Source organism: Erpetoichthys calabaricus, chromosome 9 (assembly GCF_900747795.2).
Source record: "Erpetoichthys calabaricus chromosome 9, fErpCal1.3, whole genome shotgun sequence".
NCBI lineage: Eukaryota > Metazoa > Chordata > Cladistia > Polypteriformes > Polypteridae > Erpetoichthys > Erpetoichthys calabaricus.
The window spans coordinates 40500271-40519469 of record NC_041402.2 but is presented as its reverse complement, the minus strand read 5'-3'; the positions used below and the strand labels follow the sequence as shown (position 1 = coordinate 40519469).

The window sequence follows — 19199 nt, the reverse complement described above, 5'->3', positions numbered from 1 at the left end:
TGCAATATTTCAATTGTAGTGCAAGTTTACAGTTAGGTAATTATACTAATAAGTACAAACAGTTCTACAAGGAGCACTTGATGGACTGATTGAGTGTGTTTATAGTTCTTGGAATGAAACTTTCTGAACCGCGAGGTCCATACAGGAAAGGCTCTGAAGTGTTTGCCGATAGGAAGAAGCTCAAATAGACTGTGCACATGGCTGAGGCAGTGTGTGCTAGTTGCTGTATCCAGATATTTCTCCTTGCTTTTGACACAATCTGCCATAGAGCTTTCCGATCAGCTGCTGTACAGCTGTGATTCCACACTTAGATATGTTGGGTTAAAATGCTCCAAGTGGTGCACTGATAGTAACAACGCTAAAGCAGATATGGTATTTAGAATAGTTTGGCCATTCCATGCACCGTTATATGGTTAAAGGTTGATTACAATCAGATGCCTTAAACTAGAAAAGGATAAGTGGTTAATTTCAGTGTATTTAATAAAGTCGCGTCAGAGATGATGTTCAATGGCAAACTGTAGTTGTGCCCTAATGATCTTTTTAACAGCAAAGGCTTTTTCCTGACACATGCAGGCCAGATTTGTGCAGTCTCTGAATGTAGAAGAATGCAGTTTGGCACCAAACATTTGCAAGACTTACCTGCAGATATGTGATGAAATTTGTGTGTTCTTGGAGATTTCTTTTAGCATCAAACAATCAGCTCTTGCTGGACTGGTCAGTCCTGGGAAAATTAGCAGTAATTTGAAATCTACACCTCTTGCAGATGATTCTCCTTACAGTGGAATGATTGATTTCAAATAACCTGATGATCTTTTTAATTCATTGCCAGACTGCTAGGCTTCCACTACCTTCTTTCTAAGGACCATAGAGAACGCTCTTGGCATGATGACAATACACACGTCAACAGCAATGAGAACAGCAGCCCTCTAAATCTGCAGTTTAAATAAGACAGGGTCAGCCTGAAGACTCCTTAAGGAGGCTCTAATCATTGACACCTAATCTGGAACCTCTGATTCTAATCTTGAGGATGTGGCGTGGTGATAAATGTAGCAGTGGACTTACTTTTTGCATGTGACAAATCTGCACTTCTGTAAATTTTGATTATGAGAATGAATACACCATGTCAAATGTATTTGTCATTTGTTCAAGTACATCAGTCACCTTATCTGGAGGTACTGCGTGAAGATCTAATGTTTGCCTGTTTAAATATGTCGAAAACGTCAACAAAGTCCATGGGGTGTACTTACTTTTTCACCTGTGTAAAATGTAAGCCCGGACCCGTTGCTGTGGGTGGGCCACTGTGGTCCCTGCGCTGCCAATCACACCTCTTGGCCTATCCGCTAGTTTTTATTTTAATGAAGGAAAAAAACTCTCTTTCCCATACGAATAGACTAACATAGTTGTAGACTCACAAATAACTGAATCGGGGAGTTTTGATTGATATGCGCCCCTCTAGCGAGTGTGATGACATTTCATTCTCAAACTGGTTAATCGACGTGGACAGGAGGTTGTGCGTTTGTCCAAAGTCACCAACGTTGACCGTCAGTAATAGCACATCAGTTTCAAACAATTACACTAGTGATACTGGAAAATACTGGACACTGCCGCCGCTCTTTAATTACATGGCCATCTACCCGATATTTCTCCAGAAGATTCTCCTCATATTGGCACTAGAATTCAGCCATGAAGTGGTAGGAGCGGAACGGATTTTGCGTGACGAAGACGCCGAATTGAATAACGTGCCAAATTCAATCACTGCGGATGACATGTGCACGGACAATTCTAACCAAACGGTACTGAAGAAAGAAAGCGGAGTGCCCTACGGGGATGGTCTGTTTATGTGCTTTGGTGCGTGAGTGTGCGCGTCCAGCAGTAGCCGCCGCCACGTTGTCTCTTTTGCTTTCTGCGTACACGCGCTGTCCGACTATTTGATGCACTATTCTGATGTCCAGTGTGTTATCAATATAGTCTGTAGAAACTGATAGATAGATAGATAATAATAATAATAATTCATTCAATTTATATAGCGCTTTTCTCAGTACTCAAAGCGCATAGATAGATAGATAGATAGATACCCAGATAGCAAATTTCATCTGGCCCAAATCTGGTCCACTTCTGCTAGGACTTTCTGGCCCACTTACCACATGGATTGATGGCAAGAGAGTGGACCACATCCGGATGCCGCATCCCAGCCAAAACAAAATTAAAACTCAGCCAAAACTCAGCCAAAACTGCCGAAGTCTGCCCAGCACTGAACCAGATGAAAATTAACTGGGCCTCATGTGGGCCACAGGTCAGATTTTCACTTTGCTCATTTAAATATAATTAAAATAATTTAAATATATAATTAATATAATTGTATATAATTTATAAATTATAAATATAATTTATAATTTAAATATAATTATACACCCTAGTAATATAATTATAAGTAGTAGTAAATATGGAGTAAATAATATTATAACTATATACTATACTATACTATATAGTTCTATACTATTCTATATTCTATATGACTATAGTATTACATAGTATAATAGTATATAGTATTTTAAGTTACACTATTACTTATTTAAATACCAATTATTTACTCTTACTTTCCATATATGCTATCCGACTATTATCTACTGCATATCTTTAATATGAACAAACAAACCCAAATACGCATATTTAAACTTATTACATTTTATTGTCATATACAGTGTAATGCATTTCAACAAACAGAACAATCCTGAATCTGCATTACATAATCAGTAACAAAATTACTAATACTAAAGTTTGTAGATGTGACAATAATAAAAGTAAATGTTTTATTTATATAGAAAACGAACAAAACAAAGTTCCTTGCGTTTCTGACATATCCAAATAAATAAACCACCATGACAAAATAGTCTATAATACATTTACAATTTATACAGTTTTACATTACCATTTTCTTATGAATCATGTGAGCATACACATGGAAAAATAACAAATAAGCCTGTATGTGCCTAAAAAACATCACATAGGTGAGATACACATATTATAAAATAGATTTTTACTTTACATATTGAACTTAATTTTAACTGTTGTCTTGCACAATGAATTATTTAAATAAACAAACAGGGAAAGGTTTCCTAAATGTAAATCTTTAAAACAAGCACAAAACAAGAATGTATCAAACAGTGATGGTAAAAATTTCAGTCAACAAAATGTACAAACATTAATTTTATAAAGTCCGTGATTGGATACCCACTATTACACACAGTTCCAGATGGTGCCTGATGTTAGAACTCAGAAAGCATTGAATGAGCACTAATCTCTTTGGGAAGGTTGTGGCAGATCAAGGTATCACATTTGTCCAGCTTGTCCTCAGCAAAGGTTTAGAAGGCTGGTCTTAATGATGACTTGAAAGAACATGCATTTCACCTGCAGCCAAGAAATCAACAGTTGATCAGTTACTTGAAATTATACAATTTCCTAATTAACTTCTTACTAGACGTGTTTGAGGGTTGATAGTGCTCACCTGATTCTTGATAGCTGTTCTTTCTCTGACGCTCCATTCTTGCTCGTCTCCCTCCATCCCTATCTGCAGCCAGATGAAGCCGTCTCTTAATCCACATTTCTATTTCCTGAGTTGTGGCTCTTGATGTTACAGAGTTTCTTCGTACTGCATCTAAAGAACAGTCATTATACAGTCTGAGTCAATCAGCAGTTGATACTTGGTTATTTGTCAGACATGAGCATTGACTGCATCCAACCATAATGGTAAAGAAACAGGCTGCAAGTGCAGGCTATGTCTTTGTTGTTTATTTTCAGTAAACAAAGCGACTATATAAAATGTAGTTGTATTCTGACAAGAAACAATATTTACAACTAGAGATATTTGTACAATACAGTATTTGCATTCGTTACTGCCTAAATGACTGGCTTTAAATACTTCCCTGTAGTTAGTTCACAAACATGACCAATTGCTTATCACTAATGTTTAACCCGATTACAGGTTAGCATCACTGCTGGCTGAAGACTTTAAGACCCAAAGTAGAATTTTATTCTGTACAAATAGATTGCACTCTGATGCAAAAGCTTCTTTCCCTCTCTCTGTGTCTCTGGAGAACAAGCTGGGGTATGCAAAAATGACAAATTCCTAATGTAAGAACTTGTATATGGAAAATAAAGTAAAGTAGTTATCATACATGGCTATAATTTCCCTTTATTTTTTAACACCATTTAGTATTTTGCCTGATATATTTCATTTAATGTTGAATGTTAAACATTAGATCTCCCCCCCCCCCATTCAACTGGGGTTTCCTTGGTGGCCGGAGGGCCCTGAGCAGCCACTTAGTTTGTTTACATCTTGACCTGGCTATTAAAAAAGTGTTTGTGTGTTAAGGTTTTTTCAAACAGTAGTTTCTGACAAGGAAAGTGACATTTAATAAGGAACAATTGTCCATGTCAATGTGAAACTTAAGATGGTTAATGCAGAGAACATGTACACTTTTTATCTGGTCATAATGCATATAGTTTACCTTTAATAGCTTGATTTATTGTAAACAAACAACAAAAAGATACTCATCTCACAGAAATTTTCAGTCACAGGTTACTTCATTTTAAATGGCAGTGTATGCATATTGAAATCATTATAAATACTCACCAATCACAATATCCTTAATGTGAAGGCTATGAAAACATGTTTTTCCATTTATTCCCCTCCAGTTAAGTTGTTTGGCCAATGAATTGGTGAAAGTTTGCCTCATGATTCTCCACACCGTGTCTCTCACATCAATGCCTCCTTGAATCCCAAGCAATGTAATCTGCCAAAGGTTTACAGAAAGAAAAAAAAATAATTCACTGGAGTTCATAACTTCTTAAAATGCTCGATGCAATAGAAACATTAGGAGGAATCGGAACAAGCAACAAAGTAAAATATACTAGAAGTTCAAGCACCTATGTTTTTAGGTAGCTTTCCAATAAAGCTAATATAGGTGGAGCTATATAATAAAATGTACATGCTGAATCTTTGGGGTAAACTTGGACATGGGACTCCAAGCACCATTTGATATGATATGCCAGCAGTGTCAAATAAAAAAAAGCTTTTGACAGTCCTTTAGCATATTGTCATGCCCAATACTGACGGCCTTTACAGATGTTATCTGTGGTCAGACATGTCAAGTTATGAGCACTTCATTTAATTTTCAACAAAGATTTGACTACAGTAGCAGTCTTCAATACTCCCAAAAACTGACAACCATGCTCGGATAGGAATTTTTTCAGTCCTTTTAAAAATGTAATGTTGTAGACTGTTAAAAGCTTTTCTGACTTAAATAATTAACAATATATTTATTTTTTAACTATGCCTACGATTTTGACTACACATCACAGCTTGTGCATATCTGATGAGCACCATTTGGGCATTTAAGACAATACAACTTGAAGCTGTCGTTGTTTGAAGGTATATGTTTCAGTTGTTATTAAAAAAGTTCTTCCTTACTAGTTTTTTTTTTAAATCTCCACCAACCGCTAGGTCACTTTCAAGCTGTTGCATGGATGTGAGATCTTGAAGTGGAAGAATGTCTTTTTCCAGCACTGGATCTGAACCACTGTCACTACAGCATTTCTCATGTAGGTCTTGTACGGTTTTTAAAATCACTTTGACTTGCTCCATCATCATTTCCTGCTTAACCTGAATGTTTCGAAGAATGGCTAAAACAATGTACAAACACCACAAAATTAATATCAAACAAAATAAGATCATAATTGTCACAGACATTTACCAAAGGGGATGAAATGTAAACTAAAAATTGGCATGATGAAAAGTGGAAAAATAAAGGAAACAGATGAAAAGAGAATCCATCCATTCTCTTCCGCTTATCTGAGGTCGGGTCACGGGGGCAGCAGCTTGAGCAGATATGCCCAGACTTCCTTCTCCCCGGCCACTTCTTCTAGCTGTTCCGTGGGAATCCCAAGGCGTTCCCAGGCCAGCCGAGAGACATAGTCCCTACAGCGTGTCCTGGGTCTTACCCTGGGCTTCCTCCCGGTTAGACGTGCCCGGAACACCTCACCAGGGAGGTGTCCAGGAGGCATCCTGATCAGATACCCGAGCCACCTCATCTGACTCCTCTCGATGTGGAGGAGCAGCGGCTCTACTCTGAAAACCTTCTATGATGAATGAAAACTTGGGACGGCGTTTTCTCTTGCCTGGACGTGGGTCACCGGAGCCCCCCTCTAGAGCCAGGCCTGGAGGTGGGGCTCGAAGGCGAGCACCTGGTGGCCAGGCCTGCACCCATGGGGCTCGGCCGGGCACAGCCCGAAGAGGCAACGTGAGTCCCCCTTCCCATGGGCTCACCACCTATGGGAGCGGCCAAGGAGGTCGGGTGCAGTGTGAGTTGGGTGGTGGCTGAAGGCGGGGACCTTAGCGGTCCGATCCTCGGCTACAGAAGCTGGCTCTTGGGACGTGGAATGAAAAGAGAAGGTAAAATCAATTTAGCTGTATTAATGAATAAAGGTAATGAAAAGTGGGTCCTGTGAGAAACATTAAATACACACACAAAGTTGCACAGATTCATAATTCTTTTACTCAAAATGTAAAACATTTAGGGTAATTATTTTCGTGCTTCACAGTTGAGTCTGGTTATCAGGGCTTTATTTAAAGTGACAAACACAGAGGCAGCTATATTAAAGAGAAACTGAGATAAAACACTTACGGCCATAAATGTCTTGATTTGGTCCATCATTTTGTTGTGAGGTAGACCAGTGTCTAAATGCAGTATTTGCAATTTCCACACACTCTGGGGTTAGGTGCTCTTCCACTGTAGATGTACTTTGATTTTTGTAATCATTTCTCAGGCTTTTCATTTCTTGAGTGCATCTTCCACATTCAGTGTACCTACATTCAGAATGTAGCTGAACACTGTCAGGTTGATGCATCCTGCACATTGATTTTGCATTTCGTCCAAGTTCTCCAAGGTCAGCAGATATCTTGGTGGTTGATTTTGAAAATTTTTGAGGAGGGGTTATCTTGGGTGGTGGAGGTAGATGGCTTTTGGGTTTGCTACAGACATCACCGTAGCTATCACTATCAAATCTTGTGTTTGCTCTTTGGGAAAAGATTAAGAAATTATTGACAAAATACACAGTTATACAACATACAACTGTACAATTATGAGAAAAAATGCTTTACCAATTTAGACAAATTTTCATGAATTAGCCTTGTGGTAGTTATACTAAATTAAATTACAGTATATAGATAAAATGAGATAACTGGATCATTAAACTTAGTGTTTTCTCTTTAAAAGATCAAGTATTACAGCTTGAAAATTCACTGTATTAACACAAGCAACAGTCGGCAGGTGCTGCTACAGTTCAAGCATATTAACTATTTCAGGCTTACATTTTCCTTCTTTTTGTCCTTTTTGGAATTTCATCATCTTCTTCATCTTCTGCTGTCTGCAAATCTGAGTGTCTTTCGGCAACTGGAAGCTTCAGTCTTGCAGTTCTGTAATTATCTGTTAAATTCCAGATGTAAGAGCATTTAGTCTATAATATGGATATACAGTACTCAGGAATACAATTATACCAGGGTGGCACAGTGGTAGCACTGCTGCCTCGCAGTAAGGAGACCTGGGTTCCTGTCCTGGGTCTTCCCTGTGTGGAGTTTGCATGTTCTCCCCGTGTCTGCATGGGTTTCCTCCGGGTGCTCCGGTTTCCTCCCAAAGACATGCAGGTTAGGTGATTTGGAGATCCTAAATTGGCCTTAGTGTGTGTATGCGTGTGCACCCTGCGATGGACTGGAGCCCTGTCTAGGGTTTGTTCCTGCCTTGCACCCTGCTGGGATGGGCTCCAGCAGACCCCCGTGACCCTTTTCTGGATATAGTGGGCTGGAAGATGACATATGATATGACAATTATACCAAATATTATAAATACAAACCTGTCGTGTACATAACTTCAACCTTAAATGATTTTCAGTTTTCTTTTGGCTGCTCTTTATTTATTATAGCCTTATGGATATCTCCAGTTTTATATGGTGGCCAAGCACACACTCCATTGGATACCCAATTGGATGGCACCAACTCAACTTCATTGCATTCCGAAAAATTCACAATGTGATACATAGCCTACAAAAATTACTAAAAACAAAGATTTTTTTAAAACATTTATAAAAGTCCTTGATAAATGCACTTACAACATGCATGCATGCTTACAATTACTAATCAAATATAAGTAACAATAATAATACATATGATTAATATACTGTATACAGTAAATTATATTAGTTAAACATGATTTCATTTGTACAGTTGAAATAATCAAATTTGCTTACCTAGCAACTTCACACACCACCATAAATCAGTCCAGAATATAAAGAATGCAAGTGGTGGGGTGATGAGAGTTTAAAAAACTAATTAGAAAAAGCACTTATGAACTCTGTAACACAACAGGAAGGAAGAAACAAACAAAAAAAAATACTGTACCAATTAATCTGTATTTACTGTATATGAAGTAGGGGGATTACAAGATATTTGTCATCTAGTGGCAAACGGACATATTTCAGCATGCCAGAACCAATAGGTAAACACTGAAGATTTGAGGAAAGCTTGGACACAACAAAAATCCCCAGGTATGAAGAATCAATTGGATATTCAAAAAATATGGCCTTGTGTTGGTATTCCTGACAGACAACATATTCCCTGTCTTCATGCACAATTATATTTTGAACTATGACAATTTTATTATCAATTTTAATACAGGAATCCCCTGTAGAAACTTTGATGACAAATCCATTAAACTCCACCTCTTTAAACTGGAGTACTACCTCAAAGTGTAATGGAACTGGACCATCTGAATGTTGCATTTTAAACCTCTTTTGAGGGTGTATGCTAAAATCAGAATTTAAATGCAAGAAGTCAAGCTCTGAAATCCTACGTATAACCTGTGTTAAAGGACAGTGAGGTCGTCTAACCATTTTCTTTAGCTTTCTTAGATAATTTTCAAATGGAAAACCTGATATAACATCCAAACTACCATGGACTTTAACATCTTGACTTAAATGAGTTAGCCCATGTACATTATAGCTGACAAACTCAGGACCATATAACTCACTAAAATGCTTGACAAATGCCACTAGCAAAGAGTTAGCAAAATCATTCATAGTTGAACAGTACTCAGGACTTGCTAAAATGTATATACCCACAGAGAGCAGCATGAAATTTTGATACACCTCAGAGTGAAATATCTCTCTCAAAACAACTGGACCCGTGTACAATAAGAATTGTCTCAACTCAGTTGCTTTCCACCGTAGTCTTTCAAAAAGTGAACGGGGCTTCCTTGCAAACTCGTTAAGTTGGTAGTGTTACGTGGTTTCATTCCTATCAGAAATTAACGACACTTGACTGGCTGAAACACGGCACTGTAGTGGGCCATTGCTTCCTATCCACAAATCCAAGAGACGTCTCATTACTCCTAAGCATACAAGGTGCATGTAATCATGCGGGAATCCCTTAATCATATCTATGATTTCTGAGAGAGGTGAAGATTCTACATGGTGTGCATCATCATCTAATGTTTTAAATGATTCACCTGTTCGAAGACTTGCAGTGGTTTCTGGAAATGTCATACGGTGGTTTACATATACTCCTTTTTGTACACACTTATCACAACTGTGATATCCAGTGTGTGATTTTATGCCCTTAATAAAGGCTCTAGCAGGTGCATCGCAAACAACTGAAGATAAAGTGATGAAAAATGTTTTTCCTTTCACAGGAAATCCTTTTCCAATTGTTTTTAACTCATTAACTAGAGCACTCAAGTATTCAGAAAGTGAGTTTGGTTTTGAACATCCACAGAACAATGCAATCAAAACTGGAATCTTGATACAGTATAATTCTTAACAATTCCAAGAACTGGCCAAAACTGAAGTGAAGAACTCTTAAAAATAGGAAGCCCATCAAAATTAAGTTGCAAATTAAAAGTGTGTCCACTTGGAACAGTTGACCATACCTTTTCAAAGAAAGCTCTCAGAGAATGTTTAATGCCAAAGTAATGAAATGAACCACCACCAAGCATTTCAACTGTGTAAGCAGTCTTAGTTTTCAGTAAGGACCTTGCATCTTTTGGCAAAAAAGCATGATTAATTCTGAGTATAGTTAGTAATGCAGATAAGGCAATTAAAGGGATACTGAACTGAACAGCCCAATTTCTCAAACTTGCCTGGAGGGTGTCCTGGTAATCGTTCTGCCCACAATCAAAGTTATCATCACTGTCACTCTCTGACTGACTGGATTCCAAATCATCACAAGAACAACCAAACTGAGAAGTTTGAATCTCATCCACATGTATTTCACTGTGAGTGATTTCAATCCCACCACTAACCTGCCTTTCATTCTCCAATGAATCTATCAACTTATTCAAGGGACAAGAAAATATTATTTATATAACGTATACATAGTGCTACGATTCAAGGCTTATACAGTGACAAACTACATTATGAGATAAACGTTGCCTCCGTTCTGATTGGAACATTGTAAAAAGCTCCAATTGAGCACTCATTATTTGTCAAGACATACCTTAACAAAGTTTAAGTCTGATGCCACCTCCACCATTGTGCGTCTTTCACTCTATAAAAATAAACTCACATTCGCGGGTTTTTACGTTTGCACTTCCGCTCATGCTAACTAAACGCACTAACAGCGAAAAATCTCGGTGTTTCTAAGCGGTTAAAAACTTAATATATCACGTGCTAAAATAAATACCGAATTTTAACGTTACTTGCTTGCCTTCGTCACCGCTTATTATATTTAATATCTGGATATCATAAGTATTTAAGTAAAAAAAAAAAAGCCCGCCGAATAATTTAAAATGGCTTATATAACAGTTTAAGCACGTTACAGCACCTTGCATACTATGCAATTAATTGGTTACGTTTTTCATAATATAAACATTTTAACATGAACGATAATAACCAACACATAATATATTAAATAATCGAATATTAACTTACCGTTTCACCATCAGTCAACTACAAACTTTAGTGTCTGACTGAACGGGCAACTGTTCGTCACTCAAGGTGTTCCCTCATTGGCTAACGTGAACGTCAGAAGGCAGTCTGATAATTATCTCAATGGCTGGCCACAATGTCAATCAAAGAAATTACCTTTTTTTTTAAGCACAGATTGAGAAAATTCGAATCCACAAAAAGGCTGAAAGCAGTCATGGCAGATGCTGGATACTTGTTGAAAATTCTGCCCGCCGTTTATAGTGTTTAAAATTTGGAGAAAGTTTGTAAAGTTCACGATATTTCATCCTTGAGATGTGTTTTTGTTTGTACTTGTCACAAAGAAACGAGATTTCTCAAATAAATAAATAAAAAAACTCCGTGGTCAGTCTGATATTTACATGCATTTTGTAGCCGGCTCTTAACCACACCATCTTCGATTTTGAAATGAAAAAAAAATATATATTGACATATGCTAACTGTAAATATTGCATTTTATTTTAAAGACACCTCACCATGACCCGTCACTGCCCTATTCTGAGTCATGCATCCAATCGCAGAACTATGCTAATGGCCCAGTACTGGCCCACATATGCCGTACCGGAAGCTGATTTGGCGGATTCATAAACTGTGCGCCACATGTGGCCCATATCCATCATGCCGCTGCCAGAAGTGAACCAGAGGTGCCAGTTTTAAACCAGATGTGGCCCACTTGCGGCTGCTATCTGGGTAGATAGATAGATAGATAGATAGATAGATAGATACTTTATTAATCCCGAGGGGAAATTCACTATATTCTGAACTTGCACTGCGCGTCTATTGGCTGGTTTCATGATTATTATGGAAGCCTCGGCTTAATACTATTCTTCGACGGCGTCTGTGCGAGAGATCCACTCTGTTGATATGAGTGCGTCTGCTGCTCAGAGTGGCACCAACCTCCCGTAACAAATCATCTCTTCACACAAGCGCTTGATTAATTAGCGTATCGTCATCTCTGTCATTCAATTATTTCGAAATCAATGCCATGTTAAAATACTGAAAACTCGTATTGACTAGTGGAGCCCGGCTTAGGTTTCGACGAGCGCCAATCCTGCTTTAATTGCATTACCCAGAGTGCTGTGCCTTTGATGTAAACAGGAAGCAGTGAAGAGTCCACGTGCTGTAGTGCCCGGCTTGTTAGGCCGCAGCGGCAGTGAAGGAGCAAAGTCTTCGGAGGTAAAAACCGCACTTCTCTGTTTAAGAGAGGTGAGTACCAGCTATCGAATATCGGGGGGCCAAGCCTTAGTGAATTCATGCATCCTGAATGCAAGTAATTTGACCGCTCTGGTATTTCATTTTATTAATTTTATCTCCGAGTGACAGGGTGGTGCAGTGTTTAGCACTACAGTGTACTGCCTCACAGCTCAGGTCACAGTTTTGTCCACACTAATCGTTCCAGCATAGCTGGCATTTGTTTCCGTAGCCTTCAGGCACACTTCAAAGACCGCTGCACCATTATAATTAACGTAAAACTAGTTTAGTTTCCCCTTCCCCAATGACTTTAATGCATTTCAATGAATTTGGCGAAGTTCCTGTAGAGAAAAGCCAAGCAAAATGACACCTTTTATTGGCTAACTAAAAAGATTACAATATGCAAGCTGTCGAGGCAACTCTTCTTCTTCAGGTAAGATGTAATCAAGTTCCTGAACATTTTGGTGATTTTGCCAAACTGAAGGCAAAGCGAATTCAGTGGGATTCACTCATCACTACATATAGCTAAATAAGTTCGTTAATACCGATTGTAATATCGTGATATGGCACAGTGAAGGCCCTGTGGTCAGCGCTGCCGCATCCCGAAATGAGAGATCCAGGTTCAAGTCCTGGCCCCACCTTTGTCTGTGCATCTCTTCTCCAGTTTCCTCACACGTTTTATTACCCGGTTAATTGTCCTCTGAAGTCAGGCTTGCCGGGGGCTTAACAGTTCTTTGCCGCCACCCAGTGGCCCACATTAATAGGTGCAGTGACAGTTTTAAAGACTGTCGATGATGATGCAGGTGAGGTAAGCAGGTTTCAGAGCTGCTACATCATGGATTAAAAGCCTTGGGTTCAAGGCCCACAGATGATTGTTGTGTGAATGCAGTCTCTATGTTCTCCCTTCGTCATTATAGGTTTTTTTTTTAACCACTTCACCAAAATCTCCAAATTGTTATGTGTGAGTGGGCTCTAGTATGGACTGGTGCCCATGTTCTGCTCTCTGCCTGGCACCCAGTGCAGGGGTAGGCAGGCAGGAAGATGTTCTGTTATCATGGTGGTGGAGAACTAAACAGCTCAGACAAGCTAAAGAGTCTCAGGTTTCTGATCACTTGGCTTTCAAGATGCACTAAGAACAACTGCTCAGTTTGAGGATCCTTCTTTATACACACGTGAAGCACCAAGAGGAGCATGTCTGGCAAATCAAAGCAGACAGAGGCCATTGGACCTAATCAGTGTGGAGCTGCTAGTCCATGTCTGTGCTGCCCTCCTCCAGGCCACATCTCACCTCCTGCTGTTTCATGTCCCTCTTGGCTCATTTCTTCACCTTTTTACCATTCAAGATGCCCCCCTTGGCTAACACAAACACTTGAGGCAGGGATTACAAAGCTGCTATCAGGGCTCAGCAGTCGTCCCACCACAGCTTACTGTCGATCATTTTGTTGCCTCACTTGCACTCCCCTTTAGCTATAACATATATAATGGAGGGGTTTCTTTTCTTGTACTGAATACTTTTTCAGCATAAATGGATGTCTGCTGACCTTAACACAGAATCAAATAAAGGCAGAATGTGGAGAAGGGAGATGCGGAGCCTCAGGGGCGCCCCTGCACCTTTGAACAGGTCCTTCAGTGCAGCTTTGTTATTCTATGTTGAATTCAAAAACTGTGAAATTACTGCGTGTTACCTGGAGCAGGATGCATGTTTTGGTGCAGACAAAGTCTTTGATATTGATACGCTTTGTTAATCACCGAAGGGAAATTGCCTTTTTGTATGACCTTTTTTTTTTTTTTTTATATAAAGGTCAGAGGCCAGGGTCACTTGCTTACCAAGAGAAGAGGCAGAAATCCTATTTAATAGGCTCCACTGGTAAGACTGCACTCTCCTCAGGGTGGTAGACCTGCGTTCAGTTCCTGGGTCCCTCGCCATCCCTGTGGTGTTTACAAGTTCTCACTCTTTCCTGCTGCTTGCTTCTCCTTCCACATTCCAAGGAGGAGCAAATTATTTTTATTTAATTATAATGTTATATTTATTACATTATGTATAGTAATCATGTTGGTAATTCATATTGTAAACTGTTCATGTCCTTGATAATACAAAGCATGACAATATAGTGAAACAACATAATTAAAATAAGACACTAAGTTTTGGAATCAAGTGAGTAAGAGTTTTGTGACTCATTCTCAGGTAATGATTTAGTTCAAACTCAAAAGAATCCGTGAATAATGTAACTCGGTGCATTCAATGAGCCATAAAAAGTGTGTGCTAAAGTAAAGCTGAAAGCAAATCATTGTTAGAAATGTGAATAATATTTTCAAAAGGTTCAGTATTGTGGGAGTAATTTCATGACTGTACAAAGGGATATACATGTATTACTTTAATGTTGTGTTTGAATATTCTATTTAAGACAATTCCAATCAAACATTATACAAAACATTCTAATATTGATGTTGCTGTATTGTGTTTGTATGATGAGCGAGGGAATGATCAAAGACCGAGTTCTCCTCTGGCAATAACGATTTAGTTTTAAGCAGACACAATCGTAAGCGACCTGAGCGCGAGTCATGAAGCAGACGGACGGCGCCTGCACTTTAGACATGTAGTCAAACGAGGCTGACACATCATGCAGGCGCTTTAGCACACCCGTAGAGCTCTAGTGGGAAACGAAATGGTCCAGGTGAAGCTGCGGCCGCCTTTGATGGAGAGTGTTTCTGTTGTATATGTCACAAAAAGTGGCTTCTCCTCCTATTGTTGGTGTGTTTTTCTATTTGCAGACTGCCTATCTGCATATCAAGCAATTTGTATGCCTAAGATCTCCATATCAAACTGATAACAATCTCCAGGTCTTATTTATCACATATTCTGTAGTAGCCGTGTGAGATTTAGCTGTTCAGCCAAAGTGTCTCCCCCACAGGCCTTGTGCCCACTGACTATGAGCTTATTAATGCAGGCGTGCCAAGTGACTTGCCAGCCTCAGGTCAGATAGAAATAACGATGTGTAGTATTTGAACATAAATAAGTAAGTAAATAAATAAGTAAAAACATGAGCCTCTCCAAACATTTCATCATTATTATATTAACGCCACACCAGTTTTCTTCTGATTTGCAACAAATGGGCAGGTGGTCTGAATTTCACATTCCACCAGTGGTGATGTTAAATTTGCCTGAATAAATAAATATTTAAAGCTAACAAACAAACAAAATCCCACTGTGAGCTCTGTATTCCCCTCTCCAAAGCTCTGCTCAATTGCTCAGCCCATAAAGGGCTACGGGTTTACGTTGTAACCTGATTGTCCTGTCTGCTCCTTCTTCATCAGGATGTATAATCAAAGGTCTTACTGATTAATTTTATAGATTCTCTTGCGTTTATAAGTCATCTAATAAGAAGGAGGCCTGCTCACAAACAGTGGTAGTTGGCAAAACTTGCCAAAGGGTTTTATCACAACGAATCTGTTGGGCTTGCTGGTGACCTTGTTTGATGAACATTTATTTTAGAAATTCACCAAATGGCTTAGATGAACTATTTTTTTCGCCAGTGTCCCATGATGCTTTGCAAGGCGCGCATGATATCGGAGAGCTGAAGCAGCCCCCCTGAGTATGTAACATCAAGGGCCAAAAATTAGAGAACAACTTGCAAATATATTTAAATTCAAAATGTCCATGCAAAGGAAACTGGAAGTGTGTTGGTGTATTCATGTCTTAATGGTAATATCTCTTTGTATGCACTTGAATGTGACCTGTCTGTATCACTCCTTTAATAAATTCACCCAGAGTGCTGTGCAGTTGATGCAGACAGGAAGGAGTGAACAATTTGTGTGCTTTAGCGTTGCACCTGTTTGGTCGCAGCAGCAGTGAATGAGCAAATGCTCAGGGAGAAAAAACACAAACTTCACTTTTCGCTTTGAGAGAGGTGAGTACCTGTCAAGTCCAGGTGAATTCTTACTTACTGTCTGCAAGAAGTCATACTGTTCTGATATTTAATTGTATTAATCTTATCTCGAGGAAGCATGGTGGTGCAGTGGTTAGCACAGCTCAGGTCACATTTCTGGCCACAATAATCCGTCAAGCATAGTTGGCAGATGTTTTTCTGGCTGTTGGTGACACTCAAAAGACCACTGGGCCATTATAATCCACTGAAAACTTGTTCAGTCTTCTTCCCCATTGACTTCATTTTGCTCAGTTTGGGGAAGTTCTCAGACATTGGTACGATTTTGCCAGACTTGAGGTGAAGTGAATACATCACTACTCACGGACACTCACAGAAGAGAATCCTGTTTTTTTTAGGTGGGGTGTACAGTTCCAAGAAAGGGAGTGTTCAATTATTTGCACCCTTGTCCATCTGCAGTGCTTCCAACATCACGGGGGACCTCTCCCACCCCTCTTATGGACTCTTTGCCCACGTGCTGTCTGGAAGAAGGCACCCAAGCATCTATTTTATCTCCTCTACTCAGTCTTTCCACAGGCTGTCAGGCACATCAACACCACATTGTTTTAGTTTGCACTAATATGTCTCCTTGGGTTGATATGTCATTGTATTGGTGTGTTTAATCTCACTTTTTGAAGCTTGTAGGCAATCTCTGAATAGGCACTGCCTTGTTTTGCACCAAGTGTGACCTCCTTGTGTGTACATATACAGTACATGTGTGACATCTTATTTTTGTGTACATATGATATGACAATAAAGCCTAAAACACTAACAAGAATACTTAGCATTTGCTCACACCTGAGTCTCACAAATGGGACTCGCCTGCAATTCAGAAACAAAAAATTGACACACAGTTCAAGGCTCCCAGAGTGACAATGTGGCCTTGCTAAGTGTCACAGGCGATTGATTATGAATGCACCGATTCAACGGGATAATAAGCAGGCAAGCCAAGCCGAGTGTTGTGTTACACTACTTATTAAGAGTTTAATTGCCATGAAACCTCGGCGGCCTTTCTGACCTGCCCGGCCCCTCTTTGCTATCAACTAACGAAGCCGTTCGCTTGTCCTTTTGTCATTTGCACTGTGCCAAAATGCCGTGCTGCTGCCCTCTAGCGGTCATCTTTTTTCCAATGGGCTAATTCTGCCTGAGTAAGGAACGCAGCGTGAGCTGACAAGAGCTGCGCGGAGTCCTGAACTGAAAACAAGGCAGATTTTCTCAACACGAGAGGGAGTTGCCAGTCCATTGAAAACGAGTGCGCATTTCGGCGCTCTTAGGAGCTATTGTCTATGTCAAGATAGCTGACTGCGCTTAAAACATGCTCGGTGAGGCGCTATATCTGCAGAAGCGAGACGGCTTTTCATTTTCATTGTTACATTCGATGTAGCTTTGCAAGTTCTTAGCAGGCGTGTCGTGCCAAAGCGGCCGAACGATAGGACGGAGGTCGTCGCGTCCCCTGAGCCCGCGGAGCTGACCTGGTGCTGATGGACCCCGCCGTCCCACTTGCCATTGATTCGAGAGCAGCGGGAGCCTGAAAAGAGAGGCGGTCTGATGAATTCGATTAAAACGACACGATCGTGAAGTCAAGTTTAACACAGTTTATTGTAGTACTGTGCGTCTGTACATTGTGATATTCGACAATAAAATGCATACATAAATATAAAACCATCCAGGTCACACCAAATCATTAGCAGTTATACAAGGTTATTTATATATATATAAAACATAAATCTGTGGTGCACACTCAATTTTAAAATGTCGATTTTTGTATAAAAATATTTATGAAGCACTGTGCAGATCTTTCACATTATTGTTTCTTAATTTTTAGTCCAAGCAGTTCCTTCATTGTAGTATATTTCCTTGCTTAATTAAGTGAGTCCCCTTTATGTTCAGAAGTACACACACACATACACAGTGATTCACTCACAGCAGGACGGTGTAGTCAACAATGCTTTGTCTCCTGAGTCCTTACAATCTTAAAAATATGGCCTCTTTAATGGCACTTTATAGTTCTTTACTGGGTTGTGTGGTTCCTTGTAGAACTATTGCTTGACAAAGCACCATTTCATTCAGCGAAGGATTCTTTGCAAATGAAGTTGTTTCTTTGTGCTTTGAACAACTTCCTAATATGTAGAAGAAACCTGAAATCTTTAGTGTATGGTAGGTTACTAGGCAGGACAGTAACGGATTAAGAAAACGTGGACTTAAGAAGTGTTATTGTATGCAGTGAGAGTCCTTTTAAAATCATGAGCCACTGGTATTTCACAAATCTGTAACCGTCCAGTTGTGGCCATTCGTGGAATCCATTCATGGTTATTTGTCGAGCCTGTTATGGATCTAAATAAATAAATGGTTCTTTCTGGAGCCTTCACATGGATGGGTCTTTTGGACACCAAAAATGGTTCCTGAAAAACCCCTCGGGTACCTTTATTTGTAAGTGTGTAAAAGAAGTCCTGGCAAGCACAGGGAGAAAATGTAAAATCAAAGACGTGTCTGAGGAGTAAATTCATCAGGCCTGTGTTTACTGTGTTGTTCCTCACGAGGAATCACTATAAAGGTCAGAAAAATTCAAAGATACGCTTACTCAGAAACGAATGTCACAATAAGAGAGAACTATAATACTATTTTTAAACTTATATTGTGTCTTTAACTCAACAATGCATCAAATTCCTAAGATTGGATTAAACCTTGTCAGTCAAGAGAAACCCACCAATACACTTATTAATATCTTAAACCCATTTACTGATATGAGAATTGCACCTCAACAATATACACCGGGTGCAAAATTCATCATATATCTTCAATAGAAAACCATTACACAATTATATAGTGCCCTCGCATTAAACAACTTTAAACCCCAAAAACAGGGGGTCTATAGTTTTTTTGGCTCTATAGTAGTTTATTGTGAGGGCACTATGTTCAGTATTTGTGTAATGGTGTAGTACACTTGTCTCTTAGTGTGACGTTCTCATGTTTTTGCCTTACCTAACTTCCTATTGTGCCCCAGTGTTGTTGATGGCATCGCTGATACCAATTGCCTGCCCTGCCATGGTGTGGCTCTTCAGTCAGCTGCTCACG

The 19199-nt window shown here is 39.5% G+C and overlaps 1 protein-coding gene across 1 annotated transcript; it reads right to left on the bottom strand.

The window, feature by feature from the left end:
• Nucleotides 1-2801: 2801 nt before the first annotated feature.
• LOC114657489 (uncharacterized) lies at nt 2802-10954 on the bottom strand. The gene is made up of 7 exons (XM_028809350.2): nt 7909-10954; nt 7370-7484; nt 6684-7075; nt 5471-5682; nt 4634-4793; nt 3506-3655; nt 2802-3408 (listed from the first exon to the last, which is right to left on the bottom strand). Exons 1-7 carry the CDS (start codon nt 7919-7921, stop codon nt 3377-3379), a joined length of 1074 nt encoding a protein of 357 aa, XP_028665183.1. The 5' UTR covers nt 7922-10954; the 3' UTR covers nt 2802-3376.
• Nucleotides 10955-19199: the final 8245 nt, after the last annotated feature.

Bases quoted from the DNA above. Each gene is read 5' to 3' on its own strand.
- LOC114657489 (XM_028809350.2), bottom strand. The intron at 5,683-6,683 runs GTAAGTGTTTTA...ACATTGTTTTAG, and splicing joins AAATCAAGACATTTATGGCC to CCATTCTTCGAAACATTCAG. The intron at 3,656-4,633 runs GTGAGTATTTAT...ACTGTTCTTTAG, and splicing joins CATTAAGGATATTGTGATTG to ATGCAGTACGAAGAAACTCT.